Here is a 22,467-nt window from a genome sequence, read left to right as displayed (position 1 = left end):
ATGCACATGTGTGTGCAAGCAGATGAGCGAATGCTTTTGGCAATATAGTGGATGTACGTATTGACCATGCTCATTAGTAATTAATCTCCCAAGTTTTTGTTTTTTTCCTCTTTGGTGACTCAATTTTTGGTTAGATTTTTTTTTTTAAATGAACAAAACAAATTTGCATATTTCATAAACTGGAACCAGCAAGTAGATGTTTTTCCTTAAAAAGTATTACTCAATATTCAAATTTACTCTTCAATTTCTGTCATAGTAAAAAGAAAATACACCTTTTTTTATTTTTAGGATTTTACTATCATGGCATAATAAAAAAATATTTGGTCCTTACCAGGTAAATTAACCAGCAATGAACTGCAAAGCATGACCTTAACAAAAACAAAAACTATATAAAAATGCAAAAAGCAGTTTGTGAAAAAACTAAGCACTCTTTTACTGCTTCCATAGGAATTAAGATGGTAAGTAGCAGCCAGGTGCTGCTAATCAAGTACACTTAATTGATTGATCATCAACAAGTTCAGTCTTTTTCAAACTGGGGGGTGGGCCCCACTGGTGGGGCGCAGGGTCAAATGTTGAACACTGGATTAATTGTCAGGGCAGAACAAGGAAATGTTAGCAGGTACGTTAGCACAGCGACTAGCAAAACTGTCCACGTCACAGTCTGCTGCCACAGGACCTGGGCAGTCACTGAGTCATGAACTCCTCTTAATACCAAAGTATTCTTGAGTCAGATGTGAGGCCATCTGTCTAACAGCTAAAACTTGACCGAAATTTGGTCATGCAACAGGACAATGATCCAAAGTACAGCAGCAAATCTACAACAGAGTGGCTGAAAAAGAAAAGGCTCAAAGTGTTGCAATGGCCCAGTCAATGTCCAGATCTCAACCCAATCAAAGTGGGATCTTAAAACGCCTGCAAACTCCTTTAAATGAAGCAATGTTGTAAAGAAGGGTGGGCCGAAATTCTTCCACAATGATGTGAGATTGATAAAATCACACAGAAAATAATCACTTCAAGTTACTGCTGCTAAAGGTGGTTCTACAAGTTACTGAATCATGGGGTGTACTTAGTTTGTCACACATGGGTTCTACATGTCTGCTTAGTTTTTGTTAATAATGAAAGTGTAATTTGTTGCTTGTTGTTCATCTGAAGTTGTATTTACCTAATCTGAAGACCTGCTAAGGACCAGATTATTTTTATTATGCCCTGATATGTAAAACCTTACAACTGAGAAGGTGGACTTTCTTTTTGCCATGACTATAAAGGATTTTTTTTATTGCAAGAATGACAACAAAATATCAAATGACCACAATCCAATTAAAACCCTTTGTGTACCTGGATGCAGGAGAACAGCTGGTATAGTTCAAGGGTAATGACAAACCAGGTGCATCAGCGACAGACCTGGTGTGTACTGTAAATATTTGAGCTGTTGATTGGTTTTGGACTGATGTAGGGAAATTTGGGTTAATAAACAGCTTAGGGTCAGGCTTACACATACAGTAATGGCCTACCTGGCACATGGAAATGCCTGGGGGCTTTGAAGGTGTTGGTGGGTGTAGCACACCTGGGTTCTGGCTGACTATAATAAGGTGAACTCCTGCCACTTTCACTGCCTGCAGTCAGCCCAGCCAATCACAGTGAGAGAAACCAAAGCATGAATGACCCACATCCACAAACAGAAAGACAGACAGGCTATTGAAAGATACACTGACAAATAACCTGATGGATTACACGTGTATGTAAATGTGAGTTGCACACAAACAAAGACCTTCTATCCAGTTATGGGCCCTGTATTTTTCAGTGTGTGTGTGTGTGTGTGTGTGTGTGTGTGTGTGTGTGTGTGTGTGTGCGTGTGTGTGTGTGTGTGTGTGTGTGTGTGTGTGTGTGTGTGTGTGTGTGTGTGTGTGAGTGAGTGGGAGAATTACCAGGGGCATAATAATGCAGTGGGGAGCCTCCGTGGCGACTGTGTGCAGGAGAGTCTGTATAGGGGGAGCTGGAGGAACGTCGTGTTCTTAACTCCATGCCATCCAAGAGATCCTGAAAGGAAAGGCTGCCTTAGAGGCTGTCTGAGTAATGTGCTTTAATTTTCTAAAGACAGTAAAGCAGACCACAAGGCTACTTTCACAACATAGTTTTAATGATGCCAACAGCAGTTTATTAACCTACATGGTGAATGTGTTTAGAAGTCCTAGTGCACAAGCATGTGCAGATGCAGTCTAAATACATGCAGTATGATGGAACACATTAAAGGAATACTTTGTTGTTTACTTCCCTTTGTACCAAGACTTAGAGAATAAGATTAATATTCAAATGGCTGCATGTTAAACATGCAACTGGTTAGCTTAGCATAGTGTGAAGAGTGGAAACAGGGGAGACACGCAGCCTGATGGGAACGAAATCCATCTACCAGCACTTCTAAAGCTTACTAATTAAGACAGTATATCTCAAGGGTGTAAAATTATTTCCCAAAATATGAAACTATTCCTTTTGTAGCCTTTTTTGTCCTTTCTGCTGTTGTTGGTAAAATCAGCTTCCAGAGATTTTATAGCTGCTGCTGATTTGGGACACATCAATCTGAACTTTTCTCTCTTGATTAAAAACTACAATACCTCAGATCACCTGGCAATAGCAAGACATCAGTACCTTTTTCTATCAAGATTTTAATGTGTATATACACAGCTGAACACACTGAAGTAGTCAACCTGTTATCAACTTGATCTATTCAAGTGTTGCTGGTGTTCCATATCACTAAACTTTACTGTTTTGGAAATCTGAAATTAAGAAGGTTTTTTTTTAACTCCAACATATTATCTGTACAGTTATAGCTTTTGTTTTTTGTTTTTTTGTAGTACTTACATGAGAGTATGGTGATAAGGAGCCCAGTGACTGGGTAAAATGAGAAATAACATATTTGTTACTGTTCATTATTGTAGATGAGTTATGTTCAATTTATTTTTATCATAAAAATTCAAATAAAAATCTGTGTGTGTATGTGTGTGTGTGTGTGTGTGTGTGTGTGATTACCTGCCTACGGTTGTATCTCTCCAAAGTGTCATCTGAGAGTTGTGTCTGTGCATGATCAGCCTGATAAGGAATGATGTCAGGCCGCTGGATGTCGTATATGGCTTTGACCCTGGGAAGTGCTGCCAGCTGCTTATAGACCAAAACATCACTGTCACCCTTAGACTGTTGAAGAGACACAGGTAGACAGAGACAGACATAAAATGAAGACTAAACCATAAATAGAAAATGGGTTTAAACAGTTTAAACTAGATCAGCAACAGAATAAGCGACCATGGAGACACAAATTTGTGCAAAGAAAAACACAAGTTTGGAGGCATGCAGGAAGGAAGCACGACTGAAAAACACAATAACATAGTGGGGTGATGGTAAACATCCATCAGACTGACAGGTGAGTGGGTTAAATTGAAATTTTCGATTGCCCAATTAAAATGTTAACATGACAAAAAACAATCAATACATTCTAAGACAGAGGTAACCTAACAGTGTGCAGCGTAAGAAAGTAACTCTAGATTCGAAACTAATCCTCCAGAAAAACTAAATGGCTTAAGATTAAAGCCTGTTTATTATAAAAGCCTTATAAAGGCTTTAGTACTCTAGCACCTTGCTATTAGCAGACATACAATAAGGCAGGGAGAGGCAGCAGACAGACAAGAAGTCTGCTCCAAGACTGATAGACTGCGTGAGCTTTCAGGGACTGTTTTGTGCTTCTGTCTATGCTGGTTATATTTGAGTGACAGATGTGACAGTGACAGCTGAGGGCGTAACCATAGCGGTGCTGGTGTAACCATGGTGACAGTTACTCACACAGATGAGCCGATGAGGAGAGCCAAGGAGAGGAGAGGAGCCTGGAGGAGAAATGGATGCTGTCTCAGAGGTGCGTCTCAGCTGGTAGAACAAATGTCAGTGAGAGCAAGAAGGTGAGTAAAGTTGGCTTAAATACAACAGTGAGCACTGAAAAGTAGTTACATTTAATTCATTAAAATATACACTCACCAGACACTTTATTGGGTACAGGTGTTCAACTGCTTGTTAATGCCAATATTTAATCAGTCAATCACAGGACAGGACAGTGCATTTAAGCATGTAGATATGGTCAAGATGACCTGCTAAAGTTCAAACCGAGCATCAGAATGATCAGGTGATTTACTTTGAATGTGGTAGGGTTGGTGCCAAACTAGCTGGTCTGAGTATTTCAGAAACTGCTGATCTGCTGGGATTTTCCCACACAGCCGTTTCTAGGGTTTACAGAGAATGGTCTAAAAAAAAGAAAATATGTTGCCAGAGGTCAGAGGAGAATGACTAGTCCACTTCAAGCTGTTAAGAAGGCAACAGTAATGCAAATAACAACTCCAGCTATGCAGAAGAGCATTTCTGAAAGAACAACACCTCAAACCTTGAAGCAGAAGGGCTACAGCAGCAGAAGACCACACCAGATGCCACACGGTGACAGCTAAGAACAAGAAAATGAGCCACAATTCACACGGGCTCACCAAAATTGGACAATAGAAGATTGGAAACATGTTGCCTGGTCGGAGCCTTAATTTCTGCTGCAACATTGGGATGGTCGGGTCAATTTGGTGTAAATAACGTGAAAGCATGGATCCATCCTTGTATCAAAAGTTCAGGCTGGTGCTGGTAGTGTAATGGTGTATAGGATAATTTCTCAGCACCCTCTGGACACCTTGGTACCAACTGAGCATCATTTAAATGCCACAGCCAACCTGGGTATTGTTGCTGACCATGTCCATCCCTTTATCATCTCAGTGTACCTATCAGGGTGCCAATCTTCTGAAGGCTGCTTCCAGCAGGATAATGAACAATGTGACAACATCATCTCAAACTGGTTTCTTGAACATGACAATGTGCAGTCAACTGTGTGATGCCGTCGTGTCAGTATACACCAAAATCTCTGAGGAATCTTTCCAGCACCTTGAGAAAGAATTAAGGCCGTTATGAAGCCAAATGGGGGTCCAAAGCAACAGTAACAAGGTGTACCTAATAAGGTGTACAGTGAGTGCATATAATAAAGATTTAATACAAATAATAATAATAAAGATTGAATTTGAGAGTTGAGTTGATTCAGCTTGTGATTTTGACTTCATATCTACAGTAATGCTTTAAGTACTTCTAGGGTGGGTCTCACCTACATAAAATCCTGCATACACACCTCTTAGATGCTGCTATTTCTTATTAAGACTTTGTCACTCTTACTATGTTAAGCTGTCATCCTGTAGAAATGGCAATCTGCTATATAGTTATCGGTTTAAACAAAGATTACAAGTTGTTAAAAATAAATATGAAGTAAAATAAAAGAAATTAATTGAGATAAACAGAGCCAGACTCTCACTTCAGTCAAAGTGTGTTTTGGTAATACTGTACAGAGGTAGATGGACCTTCTCTGATCACAGCCAGAACTATGAGATGACCACATTAGCGATATCCACTCTCTCTGACCTCACACAAAGTCAAGACTAGAAAAAAAATCTGAAGCCTGAGGTAGATACCTGATTTCCTTTTCAGTATTCGTGGTTCAGGATAGAGATCCACTATGTGCCGAACATCATAACTACCTAAACAACACTTCTGCACCTGTAAAGCTAAATACTGTAAAGCTGCAAACACCAGTATGGAAACTCTTGCATGTGGTAAGGTTTCTAAAAAATATGATGAAGAACTATACATTACAATGAAATCTTTTATGAATTAACAGCAAAATGAAGTGAATTTGTCAAGTTTTTTATATATAAAACTACATTTACTGAGAGCAGACTTTAGTATATTTCCTAAGAGTGACATACCTGCTTTTAAAACCACAGTGAGACATTTCAGACACAGCATGAAAGAAAGAACCACAGAGAAGACAAAAACAGAAACAGAGAGGAAGAGCAGGGGCTTGCAGGTATTTTGAGTAACACTCACCCTCAGTTTTCTCTCCAGCCGAGCTGCTTCTTTACACATGGGGTGCCAAACCTCTGAACCTGCGCACACACACATATGATTTGATCTCAGTTTACTTTGTTTATTGCGTGTGGGCAGCAGCCATACAGTTTTATGGGATCCTATGAAGAGCAGATCAGCCTTTCTCAAGTGCATCAACATCAATCACAGGCATGCACGCACACAGACACACAAACACACACACAGGAGGCACTGTGTGCGTCTACGGAGGCAGTTTGTCTGGACTGATAACAGAGGATGTAGCTCTACTGGTCTCCTACACAGATAAAAAAAAGAAAGGAAAAACACACATTTTGTCCACCAATTTGTCCAAACTGAAATATCTTAATATTTTTTTAGGACATTTATGTTTCTCTCACAATGACTCTTTTTTTGGTTTTGCTAACTTTCATTCGTGACAACACGTCTCTTTGTGTTTAGAGACAATCGGTAAGTGCTGACTTGCTAAAAATAATTTAAGACATGCGATGTTAGCATTTTGCTGTGCTATAACACATCCCAGCATTCAATGTTGTGACTGCATGTTTTCACTGTCACTAGTTTTTCTTTGTTTTTCCTCATTGTTTCACCCTCCCCCCGATATTCTTTATATGGACTGTGCACCCTCTATTTGCTCCATGTTTCTCTTTCAGTGACTTCCTATTTTATTTTGAAAGTATTTTCCTCATGTAGCTCTATTTTCTGCTTTTGTTCATTTCCCACCATACTTATTGTCTAATTGAGTTTACCCACACCTTATTAGCCTTTTCCACCTTGTGGGTCTTTACCCTGTATGACTTCTGCCAGACTGTATCATTTTGTCAAGCTTCTGTCCTGTCTTTCCTCAAGTCTTCTAATTTGTGTTTTCCTCTCACCTGTTATAAACTTTTCTTATAGTTGGACTTAATTGGATGTTTCTGCTAACTCCCTGCAGAGCTTTTTGTTAAGAACTTTAGGGTTAATAAAGTTACTTATTGCAACCTGCCTTTCTACATCCTTGGTGTCCTGCATTTTAGTCTATGAACTTTTCATTAAAATGCAACAGATATTAACAAATACGATACTTCATATCCAGTACTTTTTTTTTTCTCAAATTATCTTGCTATAATGTTCTTGTAACCACTTCTCAATGCTCATCTTGTTTTTGAACATGCTGCACACATTGTAGACAAAAAAACAAAATAAAAATTCACTTTCAAGATTGTTCCATTACGGAGGCCATCCCTTTTAAAGTTGTAAAGACAGATACATATAAAAGCAATAATTGTACTTTAACAAATATTTAATATAATTTTTGAATAAAAATGAACTGAAGTGAGTGAGAAAAACAGAAAGAGAGAAACTGGAATGAAAGGACAAAAGAGAAGAATGAGTGAAAAGCAAATAAAGAAGAGGAGGGTGAGCTACAGAGGGAATTAATAACAAAATACCTACTGTACTGTCAAGATGTTACATGCGCGTGGATCTGATAATGACTGTAATATATTCACCCCGAGAACACACACACATACAGAAATGCATGTATATATGCAGGGGCACAGCTATATACTTTCTGAGGTGTATGCGGACACATTTTTAGGCCTCGGCCACAAGAAACCCCACAGTAACCAACCCAGAGGAATCATCGTGAGATTCACCTCCAGATTCTGTCGTGACGTGGCGTGGCGCGCTGGAAAAATTCTGACTTCTAGAAAAGTAAACACCTGAAACTGGTGGAAGACTTGTCAGCAGAGGATCGAGAGAGACTGTGGTCCATCTTGGAACAGACACGTTAGGACGGTAAACTGGACTTCTTTGTTGGCGGTCGAGCCTTCATTAGTGGAAAAGATATTTTCTCACCCTGAAACTGTCATGACAATAATTTAAATTTATCATACAGACGTGGAAAGGCTATACCTTTTTATTTGTTACTAATGGCGAGTTCCTCCCTTCTGTACAGTTTAACTTGGTTGTTGTTTATACTTATTTTATAACAACAAATGTTACTTTAGCAGAGGGCCTGTCAGTACATACATATTGCCTTAGTTGTTGAAAATCATTCCTGTTTAGTTATTTTAAGACTTTCACAACCTTACAATCCTCATTTTAAAGTGGTTTTACTGACACCCATCTCCCCTGTTTCTTTTAAAAAACAGTTGAAAACTGTTTTGTTCAACCAAGCTTTTTGTTAATTATTCTCATTTTATTCTCTTTTAATCTGTTGTTTTATTGCTTTTGATGCAAAGGTGTAATTCGTTTTTTAAATTGATTTTGTACAGCGCTTTGTGACTTTTTTTGTCTGTAAAAAGCCTTTCCCTTACCTTACCTCCTCTGTAAGATACGCACAGTATTTAATAAATTAAATATAAGGACAAGCAAAATACAAGTTGTCTGATTTGCTTCAATACTGAACGTTCAAGTTCTTTTTAATAGGTTTGCTGTTCTTGGCACATGTCACAGATTTGTAGTGACCTTAAACACTTATTTCAATAGCGTTCACCTTACCATTCAACTGGTCTAGGCTTTCCTTTTTTCTTTTAACTCCCTTTACCTTATGTCACTATCTATTATTTGATTAAACACAAGAGGACTGAAAAATCATCTCAAACGTAAATGTATATTTCTTTACTGCAAACAACTTAACACTGATTTTTGTTTTGTACAGGAATCACACTCAACTAAACCAGATGTAAACTTTTGGAGGTTGCGGGGGGGGGGACTCAGCTGGTGTCTGCATTTTAAAAAAACGTTTTAACCGAAGCATCTTAGCTTCCGACTGTGACAAAAAAGGGCATTATATACTTTTAATACTGGAGACTGCTAACGTGAATTACATTAAAGTTAATATTTATGGATTTAACAGGCAAACAGAAAACAACTACTTATTCAGCAAACTGGAAGAACGCCTTTTATACTAGAGCTCTAAATTGCCAAATTCTTTAATATTTTTAGGCGGAGACTTCATCACAGTCTTGAATAACCATTTGGACAGGTTGCCATGGTCCTGGGCCGGTGGCCCAGTGTTTTGTGTTTCTTTTGTATAGCTCTGTTTTGTTTCTCTTGGGTTGTGCTTTTTAGTGTTTCTTATAGTTAGTTTTCTCAGTTTGTTGTTTGGATGTTCTGTTTAGTTTCCCTTCCTGTTGTTTCTTTGTGAATGCCTGATCCCCTTTGTCAAGTTTTCTGTGTTAGGTCTGTGTGTGTTATGTTAGTCACTTCCTGTTTTATTATGGTAGTCTCCTGCTCCTTGTGTGTTGTGCTCAGTTTTGCTTCCGGTATTTAGTTCATTCATTTCACCTGTTTTGCCCCGCTGTTTCCACTCACCCCTTGTTCCCTCTGTGTATTTAAGTCTCAGTGTTGTTTTAGTTCTTTGTTCAGGTCCTCATCATTTTTACATCTAGAGAAACAATTTCCCCGCATCGCTTTGCCCCCCCGTGCGGTGCCCCTATGCATTGCATATAGTGCATACCCACTTTTTGCGCCACTGTTTACACGCGTGTTGACTATGTATCATTTTTCCTGAGCCCTGGGGCAGTGCAGGCCTGCAGAAGAACTCAGTGAGCTGATCATGACTCTAATATACAACACCACCCCCACCCACCCACCCACACGCACTTGCACACACACACACACACACACACACACGCCCAACAAGTAGACACACCACTCTCACACAAACGCCCACACAAAATCAATACTGTAGACAGAAACCATGCGTGGTGATTCAGTGCACCCCCTTCCCACCCACAGTCTTCAACTCTGCTGTCAAACAGATGTGTGGCCTTGGACTTGAGATCCTTTATCTGCTGGATGAGGAGAATTTAAATTGTGCTGAGAAAAAGAATTCAATCTCAAACAGTGCAAAATAAGTCCTGAGAAAATTTGCTGGATGCCTGTTACCATTACAATGTAACCTGAGACATCTGGGTTTTTTTTCTTACATGCAGATGTGCCATGTAGGAATGAAGCCTCTGTTGTCTTTGTACAGCCTTTATGCAAAATAAGGGTAATCAGTAGACCAAATAGGCCATCTGATCTTAACTGGTGATATTCAAAAAATATGGGATGAAGGCAACCAGTGTAAAACCCAGGGAAGCAGTACTGGCATTTATATATTTATGTCATTTGAAATTCTAATTGTACTCTATAAAAAATATTTAAATACCTAAGGCAATTTTCCTTATTGCTGAGCAAGACAAACTGTACATATTGGACTCATGAAATGCATACTGTGTGTCTTTTTGAAACTGAGACTACACGGAGGAGTAAAGAGTAAATAAATGTGGTTAATCATCAGTTTCTACTTGGAAAGGGACATTTCTTTCAAACAAAACAGACTCAGCCAAACAAAAATATCCTCTTTGGCATCAATCAGCTGTAATCAGACATACTTCCTCTTGTGTAGTCAAACAAAACTGCAAAATTAGTGTGAGCATCAAACTAATTCTTTTCACTATTAGGTCTTCTTTCGTTAAAAAAGATAGTTTTGGCCTTTTTTAGTTAGTGGAGAGTGAAGAGAGATACAGTACCAGTCAAAAGTAAGTGTGTCCAAACTTTTGACTGGTACTGTATAGGGGAAGACATGAAGGAAAGGGCCACAGGTCGGACACTAACCCGGGCCTAATAATGGATGCTCATCCACTGAGATACGCTGGTGCCCCCATTAGGCCTTCTTTTTAAATCCAAAATGGAAAGTCATTCTACTTTGATGGGATGAATAAATGTTAACATCAGTGGTTTGTTCTGTGAATAACAATTCTTTGAATTTCAGTTAAATGTAATAAAATTAACCGAATTAACAGCAGCTTCTAAGATGGGAAGATGCCTTCTTTTATGACCATTATATTAATGTAATGGGTACAAGAATGAGAAAAACCCACCATGACCTGCTGCTAAAATTAAGGTTAAATTAAGAAGAAAATGAGGTGTTCCTGTTTTTTAAAGAAAGGGAAAATTAATAAACATTATAGATAGGTTTTCAGCCTTTTCAACAATATTGAAAACAAGGGGAAAAGGGAAACATAAAAACAGATCAGTCCATTTAATCATTTTGAAGAGCAGATGCTGACATAAAGCATCCATTATTAGTTCAGAAAATATTTCTCCATCCCTACAACCACATGCGCCAGTTTTTGCATGCACTTGCACACACAAACCACTTCCTATTCTACACATGTATCATGAGATTGATTGCAAGTTTGTGTGTGTCTGTACGAGTAGGTGTGTGTGTGTGTGTGTGTGCGTGTGTGTGTATGTGTGTTTTCTAATTGAGTGTGTCTCACGAGAGTGATTGCTCAGGCCTTCTACATGTCTAAAGTCATCAAAAGCAGTGAATGTAACCTTGGGGCAGCTCACAGGAGCTCAGCACACAGACACACATATTAGTCGCAAACACACCTATACAGAGAATGATGTACACATTTACAGTACAGGCATAGATTCAAAAGCACATATATGCATACGTGAAATACAATATGCAAATGCTTAGTTTTACTGGTAGCTTCAAGAGGTAGAGCAGTAGAATGTCAATGAGGTGAAACAGGAGGTGCCAACCTGGGTGCCGTTACAGTACAGTAACTTTATAGTTCATTTGAATTTAATGCCATAAGGCCAAGTTTCCACAGAATTATTTGTATCCTGTTATCAGTTGTATTATTTTATCATATCTATTTACCTCTTCCATTTTCTCTCTGTGTTCCAGCCACCCACTCCTGCTCTGGGCCTGCTTGTTTGGTCACTTTCTGTTTTATTTAGCAATCGCTTTCTCATGTGTCCAGTTGGTTTGCTTACTATTTTTCCTTACCTCTGTGATTGCCTGCACATTCCTTATTATATTCCCCAATTAGCTTCCACTTGTGTATTTAGACTCTGTTTGAGTCTTGCTCCAAAAATAAACCAGTCCCATAGACTCCCATGTTAAAATGTCTGACTTTAGAGCAGAAATAAACACATTTATAGCCTGGTAGAAAAAAAACTGGTTTAGTCTCAACTGTTATTTTTTTTTTTTTTAATAACCACTGAACTGTCATTAAACACATCCATTACAAGGAGATTTGGCGCTTTGACTGATAGGTAAATGCCGACAGAGGCGGCTGTAGCTGCTAGTTTTATCTAGTTTTAACTCAGCTAATTCAAGTCACTAAACTACAACCTTGACTATTTGTGGTGTTAGTGCCTTTTGGACCATTTAATGCAATTATAACTATGATTACATGTGCTTTAATCTCTTGTGTGAAGTTCTAGTATTTAATTTGTATGTTACCTAGCACTAATTCAGAGCTATGTGTTTGATGTACCCATGGGATGTGTCCCAATTCAAGGCCCGCATCCTTCTGAGGCTGCATTTTAAATGCAGTCCACAAATTCGGCCTTCTATCCCATGATTCATTGCAGGTTCAATCCTATTGTGGGAATAATGGAGGAGAATGGCTGAAAAGTTTGAAATACTACTGTTTTTGTGACACAAAATAAACTTACGATGTTTTCAGGCGAGGATGCAGCTGGGTAAATCTTAAATATCTGCTTGATTTATCAAGATATTGCTTAATTGGAAAGTATTCACACATTTAAAGATGTCCGTTCCTGCTAATAACCAGTTAATCTCACCAGCTGACAGCTGACCGGGCGGTCGAGGTTTACCATACCCAGAGATAACGCCTGATTCCCAGCACATGTTAAGCGCAGATATAATTCACTCAGATGATCTCTAATGGTTGATGTTTGGTTTATTTCAGTTTTTCATTTGTTCCTGAGCAAATCAGTTTGGCTGAGATTAAAGTTAAGTTTCATAACTTTATAGTTCTATTTAACTTTAATGTCTTACTGAAGGACTGTCAGTATATTTGGAAATGAATCATTCACTTTATTACCTGATATACTGACTGTGGCTGTGAGTTTCTCAAGGATTAAATAAAAAAATAAAAAAAAACAAATAGTAAAAGTTCGGGCTCTATTTTAACTAATTTTTTTTTCTCCGCAGTTGTGCTTCGCACTGTCATGGTTACTAGGTGACAAGAGCTATGCTGAAGTAAGGGTGGGAATAGCTGGTGATGCAGATATGAAGGCTAGACCTTCAAGGCCAGCTGCTCACTTGCAGCTTTCCCCATCTTCATAAGACATGGCCTACATAGACCAGGAAGGCTGTGACCTTGGAAAGCTGTAAATGTGTAAATTGGGAGATACCAATGATGTGGCTTGCTAGCAAAGCTTTCTGTTAACTAGTAGCATAATCTCCCTCTCATGAAAATACTGTCATGTCTCCCCCCAGAAAGCTTGCCAATAAAGCTAAAGTGAAGGCTTTAGAGAACTTCATAAACCAGTGGGTGAATTCATGGTGGCTACATCCATCTTTTATTTACAATCTGTGTGTGTTTTGAGTTCTTTCTCAATCTCACAGTTTTAACATATGTGGCTAATTCGCAATATTATTATGATTTAACCCTTGTGTGATCTTAGTCTGTGGTGCCCGTTTTCAGTGTTTACCAAAAGCAAAATGATGTGACCTATTATTATTTTCAACCTCAGGCACCTTGGCCTTGGCTCATTTTCTATGAGGAACATAACACATTTCAACAGAGAAACCTTCCTTCATTTAAACTTGTTCAACATGTTTTCTTTCTACTGATACCTTTGTTATGATTAAGTTTTTTTTTATGTTATCAAAAAATGCAAAGGACGTTTATTCACAAATGTGCTTCAACAGAGGTAAAGACCAAATATCAACCATATACAGTACCAGCTTGTATACACTCTCCCATTCATATGAATGAGTGAGTGTGTCCAAAAAAAGCACACATACACTCAATAGATTCTTCTGTGTGCTCATATTTCTCCATGATTAAACTTATTAACTTTAATCATTGTTATCTAATTTGTGAAAGAGAAGTTCCTGGATGATGGATGATGGTGGCATCATTTAAAATAATTCTGTCAGTGATAGCTGAGAATAATGGACACAGAGGCAGACATGAAGGTTGATGGGTAACTGACTCCAACCTCTGTGTGTGACTGAGGAGGGGGAGGTGTGTGCCTGTGCATTTCTGTGTATTTACCACTGAGTCTAATAACAAGTGTTACATGTGAGATCAATAACCTATATAATGAAGCCTAAGAAGAAGAAGAACTTTATTGATCCCAGAGGAAAATTCATATGTCTGACATATCTCATCTGCTACTTGCTTGAGAATTGTGGGTACAAATGATTTTCTGTATCTCTCTGTTGTAAAACAGAGCGAGAAGAGTCTTCCAGTACTGATGGTTCTTTGTTTGCGGCCTTTATTGTATTGTTATGATATGACTGAATTCTCCTGGTACACAATATGGTCGCATACCAGCTGCCAATAATTCAACACATCCCCTCCTTGACAGTGATATGTGCAGGATTGCACCATCTCTGGTTCACAAAGCCAGACCCCGGCCTTTTTTCTTGCCACTGGCTTTAGCATCTCTGTCTGACCGTTATGAGGGTGAAGCCGGGTAGATCCACATTAGAGACTAAGATGTTTTGATTCAGCCATTTTTCAGTAAAACAGATAAGACTGCTCTCACCGTATGTTTTCCGAGTCTTCACCAATATCTTCAGCTCATCACTTTTGTTGGGCAGAGAATTGATATTTCCCATAATGACTGCTGCCAGAAAGGCCTTATAGCTCCACTTCCAAGCCTTCACCTTTGCACTCTTTATCTCAGCTGGAATAGGTGGTATCTTCAAGATTTGCTCAATTTCAATGAAAAAAGATCTTCTCTTGACTAAACTCTTCTCCCCACAGAAGTATCCATCAGTACTTGATAAAAAAAAAATCAATAAAAATACAACAAAAATAATCCCTATCACCACTGGGATTCCATTCTGCCGTGATGAGCCATCAAAGTCTAATCGCCAAATAGCTTCATTGAATTCTGTATATCAATAAATCATATTCAATTCCTCCTAATGAGCTCTCCTTTTTGAAATGACTGTTAAATGCAGCCTTTTTTTTAGGTCACCATACTTTTCTTCAGTTTCCATTAATGTCCCAATGCCCAAGGTCTAAAACTCAAATTGGTAGACACAAACACAGACACAGACAAAGACACTTATTTACATGTCCCAGAGACTCACCCTAACCTGAATCATAAATGCTACTCCTCTAACCCTAATCTTAAATTTTAATGATTTACATGTGGGAATTTCCTTTTGTCCCCAAAAAGGAATCTAGTCCCCACAACATGGCTATGTAAACAGATTTATGTCCCCACAACACAAGTAATACAAACACACATACACACACACACACACACACACACACACTTCCACAGATGCAGAATCACACAGAGGCCATCTGGATACTTGAAGGGTACTAATTCAATTGATGCTAGAAGTCTATTTTTATGCCTGTTAACTGTACAAATGCAGAAGCACATTTTTATTTACAGAGACATAAATTTAGACTAAACTGATTTCCTAACAATTATATTCAGAATTTTATATTCAGAAGTCACAATTGTTTTTAGTTTGAATAGATTTTATCCAGAATTGGATTTATCTTCTACTTTATATAGGGTAAACTTATTTTACTGGTTACCACACATAGTAATTATCCCTAAATACATCCTCATTTTGATTACCTGTGAGGTACATTTCCTCTCCTTCTAGGAACATCATGTGACAGCGGGCACATCTCGCACAGCTGGGGTGGTAGTGTTTTCCTCCAGCCTGCAGGAGAGAAAGGAAAGGAAAGGAAAGGAAAGGAAAGGAAAGGAAAGGAAAGGAAAGGAAAGGAAAGGAAAGGAAAGGAAAAAATCTGACACAAAGTGGCAAAATCAAATGGCATAAATGAGAACAGAGTGGTGATAAGAAACAGAGAAAAACAATGCAGAGCGAAGAAGGAGGAGAGGCATGATAAGAAATAGAAAAAAAAGGATGAATAGTGTAGAGGAGATGGGGAAGTGTTGCTTTGTCGGGTTTCCAAAGCTGCTTTGTCATCAGTCAACACTCCATTTAAAGAGGGACAGCTGCATTTTTTTGCAGCTTTTTATAAACCAGTTCACACTGACAAGCACAGACAGAAAAACATGCACATTCCCACTGTCTGTCTTTTAGCATACACACATATTCCCAAAAACATACACACAACAGAAAAAATACTCACCTCAAGTACTTTGCCACTGATGTACCTGTTACAGCTCTCACACCTGATCCCAAACTGACTGTGGTAGTCACTCTCACAGTAAGGTATCCCGTCTCTGAGCAGCGAGAAAAAAAAGCTCATAGCTCTGTGCAACTACTCCATTACTATTTATCCTGTAAAAAATGGTTAATCCCCAGGTCATCAGTGATCATGATTAAGATTGCAAGTGCATTAATATAAGTTCTATTCTAAATTTAAAAAAATGAGTAAATAGTGCAATTTTTCCACAACTTGCTAACAAATGTTTTAAACATGTTTATTCAAATTTATTAGTAGTTTCAGGTATAGAAATCTGGATACCGTTTCAGTAAAGTATCTTTTGATGTGGTTTGCTCGAAGAAATGTTTGATATTTGCACACCTATGATCAAGCCACCTACTTGCTGATGTACTCCCCAGTGAGCGTGCAGCCGCACGTTCGGCATTTAAAACAACTGACGTGCCACTGCCTCTCCAGAGCCAGCAGAGACTGACCCTGTTTGATCTCCTCGCCACAGCCGGCACAGTCTGGAGGGGAAGAGAGGGGACAGGAAAAGCAGGAAGCACAGTAATGAGAACGATAGGAACAGGCAGGAACACTTTGAGCATTTATGCATTTATCATTCCCCCTCTATGTCCTTCCCTCTCTGCTCTGCCAACCTCTCATCACTTCTCTACCTCCTTCTCCTCTCTTCCTCATCCCTCGTTCCTGTCGTGACAGTCCCACTGTCTCTGCCAGATGGAGCTACCAGAACCAGGCTACAAGACTACCTGAAGCAGCAGGCCACCCTCTGTGGCTGTGGGTGTGTTTGTAAGTATCTTGCTGTGGCTACACACCTACAAAGATGGTATGTTTTTGCAGTGTTCAGTAGGTGGACAGTACAACTCTAGGTGTTCATCTGCAGGAGAACAAACAGTCTTAAATTCTGGATGAATCACAAAGATATGAGTCAGTTAAATAACATCGTTAGGCAGGATAAACACACGGTTAAGGTATAAAAAAATAAGAACCAGCTCGGTGCTATAATAATAATCTCTTCTGGTTGTTAGGTTTGATCAAACTTATTCTGGGATGTTTTTGTAAGAAACCTTAATTTTTGGCCATGAAGCCAGGAACAACAAGCTGGTTGATTTTGGTCATTTTGTGCAATTTGGTGCCACACACACAAACTTAAATGCTCAAAATTTCTTCAGTTTCTCTCATTTAAAAAATTACACTTTGAATTCACTAATGAACACCATTAGGGATGCCACTGAAGAGGGTAGTAAATGGACCTCTGAGTTGAGTTTATTCTATTAACAAGAGACCTGTTGGTCTACAGAGCTCCACTGTCAAATACTGTACTTATACAGTACCAGTCAAAAGTTTTGTTTTGTAGAGCTTTACCCAAAGAGTATTTGTGCCAAGTTTCAGAAGATTTGAAATATAAATGGTAGAAGAGTAGCAAATTTAGCAAAACGTTGAATGTAGTTGGTAAAAAATTGAAAACAAAATTGTCTGAATAATTTCCTAGAGCTTTGCACACCCAGTATTCATACCAAGTTTCAAAAGACTCACCCTAGGAATGAAGGAGGAGTACAATTAACATCAATGTAAAGTATTTCTGGAAAATTTCAAAAGTTCATATAAAATCAATAAAGTCAAAAATGGAAAATCTGTCTTCCCTGTTTAGTTTAGCATTACCCAAAGAGTATCTGTGCCAAGTTTCACATATACACGATCAATAAATGATCTGTTGTTGACAGCGGAGCTAAACAGAAAATGCTGTGCATTTCCTTAAAATATTAACAAAAATAAAAAATATACAGTAATTGCTATGAAATAAAGCCTGGATTGCTTCTGGACAACTGGACTCTGTGTGTGTGTGTGTGTGTGTGTGTGTGTGTGTGTGTGTGTGTGTGTGTGTGTGTGTGTGTGTGTGTGTGTGTGTGTGTGTGTGTGTGTTTGCTTGTTTCTTACAGCTTGGTCCATGGACCTTGACGGGCTTGTCGCTGTTGAGAGAAAGTGAACACTGCTGACACACACACTTTTTCCCACAGAAGGTCACTCTGTCTCCAATTGGAAACGGGCTTCTGAGAAAACACAAAAAACCATTTGAGCAGTGCAGTGCAGATGGGCAATACAGAAACTCACGGTTAACCCAAATCACAAAACACATGAAATTGTAGTCTCAAGTGGAACAGTATTGATGGTAGGTGAGCAGTATTGGTGTAGTTAATTCCAAGTTGCTTTAGCAGAGGTTTTGCAGGTTTTGATATTATTTCTGCTACTCTAAGATCACGGGTGAAAATATGCCTTTCCCAGTACTGAAAACTAACATTTTTTTTTTTTTTAAATAACACTGCTGCCAGCAGTGTCAGAAGAGTATTTCTGCAGTTTGAATGTACAGGGAAAATGAAACAAGATCTCCCACCGATGTCAAAGTTACAAGGAGTAATTGTTACTCAGAACTGTGGAAATTATGCTAATACTGACAGTCTTTGTCAGATTCTCAGTGCATAATAGTTGCAGTGAATGAGGCTTCATATGCAGTGAGGTATAGGATAATATTTCAGGTTCTTCCTCTGTAGAACTAGACACTAGAAGCTCTGAAACACTGAGTCTTGCCACTAAAGTAAGTCATCGGACAACCTGTCCCGATCTGTCAATCCCTGCTGTGAATTAAACTGTGAATCTGTACTTTTAGTATTTCTAGAAAATGTGGATTTGCAGGATGACTGTGGGTTCATTTGGATATTTTTTGACTTATATCAAATAACCAACTTTATCTGTCTGCCTATCACCACACAACAGACACTTATTCCTCACCTGCAAATGCTGCAGACAAAGCAGTCTGGGTGGTATGTCCTCCCCAGGGCAGACACCACCTCACCGGTGATGTACTGGTTACAGCTGTCACACTGGGTCCCGTAAAGCCGCTGGTAGTCCTTTGTACAGATGTACTCACCAGAGTGGTGGAAGAAACCCGAGTGGACCAAGTCACAACCACACACTAAACAGAGAGACACAACTTGAGTGGCTCACTCCATTTCTAATAAAAAAAAAAAAAAGACTAAAAAAGGATGCATAGTCACAATGTGGCAAGGATGCTCACCATTGATCATATTATTGAGGACAAACTGTCACGTTTACTATAAGAATAGGGTCTAGAGGTGGTCAAATATGTATATGATCAGTATGTATGATGTTCCACAAGCTGCTGAAGTAATTAAGAAACTTTAATTGACAGCCTTCTGTGACACAAAGAACAGTATTAATCCACTTATCTAAACATTTCACCTTCTGGTTTAAAGGCATGATTAGTATTCTGTGTGTGTGTGTGTGTTTGTGTGTGTGTGTGTGTGTGTGTGTGTGTGTGTGTGTGTGTGTGTGTTTGTGTGTGTGTGTGTGTAGATTTGTAAAGTACAAGCTGCTGCCCTTTCTGAGCTCAGAAGGGTTAATACTCTAATCTGCTTTTAGGAATTAGACCAGCGACCATCAAATCTTAATTCATATAGTAGTATCTGATTAGCCTCACGATCTGAAGGATGATGATGACTCCAAACATTAAGCAAGCGACATACAGTGCTATCTCCAGGGACAAGAAGAACACGGAGTCCTACAACAGATGGTATGGCCCCTACAGAGCCCTGATCTTAACATCATGGAGTCAGTCTGAACAGAAGGTCTGAATCCACAGAAGAACTATTGGAGAACTTCTGATGCTCTAACATCCTAATCTGAAGAAAATAATCACATCAACTACTGACACAAAGTTAACTCACAAGTAACAAAGAGCTTCATGGCATTACCATTGAAAGTGCCCTCATTTTAATTTTACGGCTTTCAGCTTGCATTTGTTGTGTTGTACACAGTATTTATTTGTGTCTACATCTGCATGTGTCCAATTACAGATTACAACTTTAAATACATTTACAGGGAGGCAGAGCTGTGTGAGAAGTGCATATCCAGCAAAAAAAAAAAAAGAGGTACGTCAGTGCACACAGATGGGCACAGTGTTTGCAAGATATACTGCCAGCATGATCTATGGCTTTCATTTAGCAAATGCAAAGTCCTTCAGCCAAATGACTGCTCCTGGTCCGACTGCGTGTGAAGGTTAGGCGGCCTCTGCTCAGCTGGTTGATTAGGCCTTTTAAAAAGGAGTTGAACAGCTATTTGCTCCAGCTGGACGGAGCCGAGTCCCTCATCTACCATCAGTGGTGCTTCAAGGTATTTATTACAATATGTGTCAATCAGTGGCTTTTACTGACCAAAAATCCTTATGTAGTGCACTCAGTGTAAAGATATTTTTCATGCAAGACCCCCAAAAGAATCAAATCACAGCTATGCTTTCACCTCGGCGTTTCTGTCACTGTCAGATCATTCGTAATGGACTCACCCAGTGCACGCTGCACTACACACAGAGGCGGTATGATACAACCTGTGTGCACTTTAAGTTAGACGTCTGAAAGGCAGCCAACGGATCAAGATATCTGACAGTGAATTGAATGTCTGGCCTCTAATTAAGCTAATGGCTCTAAACCCAGCAGTGAGTGGATCTAATCTGATCTGAGCCAGTGTGTTAAGAGGCTCAGACGGATAGAGAGAAGGGGCAAGAGAGATGTATAGCACTGTATAGGAAAGCTGAATATGGCAACACAATATAAGCCTAAGACCAAACTCAGGAGTTTTAATTTAAATATATTTAAAGTGTTTGAAAAGGCTCCAGCTCCTTTTAAAAATCACCTTATATCACCTTAAAAGTTAGATTTGCATGGCATTGCTGTTCAATGCACATTTTATTACAATAATGCCCATCATCATTCTTGAACTGCTAACCATAAAAAAGCAGGATTTTAGTAGACACTAGAGGCAGATGATGCAAGCTTTCACTGGATTGGTAAATTTCTTTCATAAGCAAAAGTCATTAACATTAACAAGACAAATAAGAAGCATATAAACAGACATATAAATAAGTTTTAAAGTTCAATACAACATAAAAATGAGCAAAATCTATACAAAATTAAATATAAATAAAACTACAGGATCCCAGGACAGCTCACCGGCCTGAGCAATCCATCCCGAGGCCATTTACATCTGCCGCTTTCTCTCCCAGCTTTCCTGTCTTCTCTCCACTGTTCTGTCTCAATAAAGGCTAAAACACCCAGACAAGAAACTAAAACTAGAGCGCAGTGTGAGACATGAATGAATTTAATTTAGTGAACTAAAAGGTTTTAAGATTTGACACTAAAGGAGGTGGCAGTGGGAGCAAGTTACTCTATATTTAGTTCTGACTCTTAGCAGTGCTATGCCACTAAATCTTTCAGTGCTTTATGAATGAATGAATGTTTTATATTTTAAAATAAATGTTTGACAAACAGGATGCCGGAGTAAAGACACGAGATTGGGGTGATGTCATCTACCTCTTCGTCTAGGTTGACCATGTGAACATAAACAGCTGCAGCCATCCGATCAACGAAGATTCTGAAGTAAGTTTTTGGTGTGTAGGAAAAAGAACACAATATTGTATTACATGTTCTTTGTTCTTTTTGTTTCCTCCTCTAGCAAAGCTGCTGTTGTACAACTTTGAAATGCCAGCCTGACCTTTATCAGTCGGTCTGAGACTAAAGCAGTTCACACATACTGCATATCAACACAAAAAGCCATGTTTATGTGACATATACTGTATCTGTTGGTAAAGTAAATATTGTCATACCCAATAAGTCAACCATCAGTTTGATATTACACACAGGGATTCAAATAATATACAGATACTGTAAATACTACGTTGATGTGATTGAGGATTTACCAGAGCTGACCTAAACAAACGTAGACACATATAGATGCTCTTCCCTGTCCTGTCCACAAACGCAAATAAATAAACACTTGAGGACACTAGCAGAGTCCATCTCATCATTTCTCACCCTGCTGATAACATTCACACATTCATCACTGTCTAAATGGAATGGATTAAGATGTAGAGAAAACGGGGAAGATTGGGAGCTGTTGAGACCTGGCCCCTCTGGAGGCCTTTCTGTTATTTCTGCATTTCAACTCACAGCCCAGATTCCAAAAGCTGAGATCAGTGCAAGAATTTTATATGGGTTGCTCATACTGACATCCTTTATTTCTTCATTTTTTAATAAGCAAGATCACCAAAAATACATTCAAACAAATGTTTATTCTATTTTGTTTCTCCCTGGTGAATTTGAACTTATTTGCTAGCCTTTTTATTAGTCTTGTCTTGTTAGGGGTGGCAGTGTCAGTTGGTTTGTGGGTCTAATGCTACTAGAAAAAATTACAGGCAGAAATATCCCATTGAGTGTTGTACAGACATTTATGGTCCAGGCTCTTGATGTTGGCAGTCTGATTCTCCTTTGGTGGGACCGTGACGTTCGCGTTC

General features: G+C 38.9%; 1 protein-coding gene across 1 annotated transcript in view; it reads right to left on the bottom strand.

The window, feature by feature from the left end:
• The window catches only part of LOC115791967 (actin-binding LIM protein 3-like), a 62,283-nt gene that overhangs the window by 18,840 nt on the left and 20,976 nt on the right, over positions 1-22,467 (bottom strand). The window contains exons 3-13 of the mRNA XM_030746275.1: positions 18,894-19,077; positions 18,045-18,157; positions 16,486-16,612; positions 16,068-16,161; positions 15,544-15,631; positions 5,944-6,002; positions 3,829-3,909; positions 3,025-3,186; positions 2,857-2,886; positions 1,926-2,037; positions 1,512-1,613 (exon numbers count right to left, since the gene is read on the bottom strand). Of these exons, the coding sequence (XP_030602135.1) occupies positions 1,512-1,613; positions 1,926-2,037; positions 2,857-2,886; positions 3,025-3,186; positions 3,829-3,909; positions 5,944-6,002; positions 15,544-15,631; positions 16,068-16,161; positions 16,486-16,612; positions 18,045-18,157; positions 18,894-19,077 (1,152 nt within the window). The remainder of the gene's footprint in view (positions 1-1,511; positions 1,614-1,925; positions 2,038-2,856; positions 2,887-3,024; positions 3,187-3,828; positions 3,910-5,943; positions 6,003-15,543; positions 15,632-16,067; positions 16,162-16,485; positions 16,613-18,044; positions 18,158-18,893; positions 19,078-22,467) is intronic.

The sequence above is a fragment of the Archocentrus centrarchus genome, chromosome 14 (genome assembly GCF_007364275.1).
Source record: "Archocentrus centrarchus isolate MPI-CPG fArcCen1 chromosome 14, fArcCen1, whole genome shotgun sequence".
NCBI classification, from domain to species: domain Eukaryota; kingdom Metazoa; phylum Chordata; class Actinopteri; order Cichliformes; family Cichlidae; genus Archocentrus; species Archocentrus centrarchus.
The sequence above is the reverse complement of the archived record's forward strand: the minus strand, read 5'-3'. Positions and strand labels throughout refer to the sequence as shown.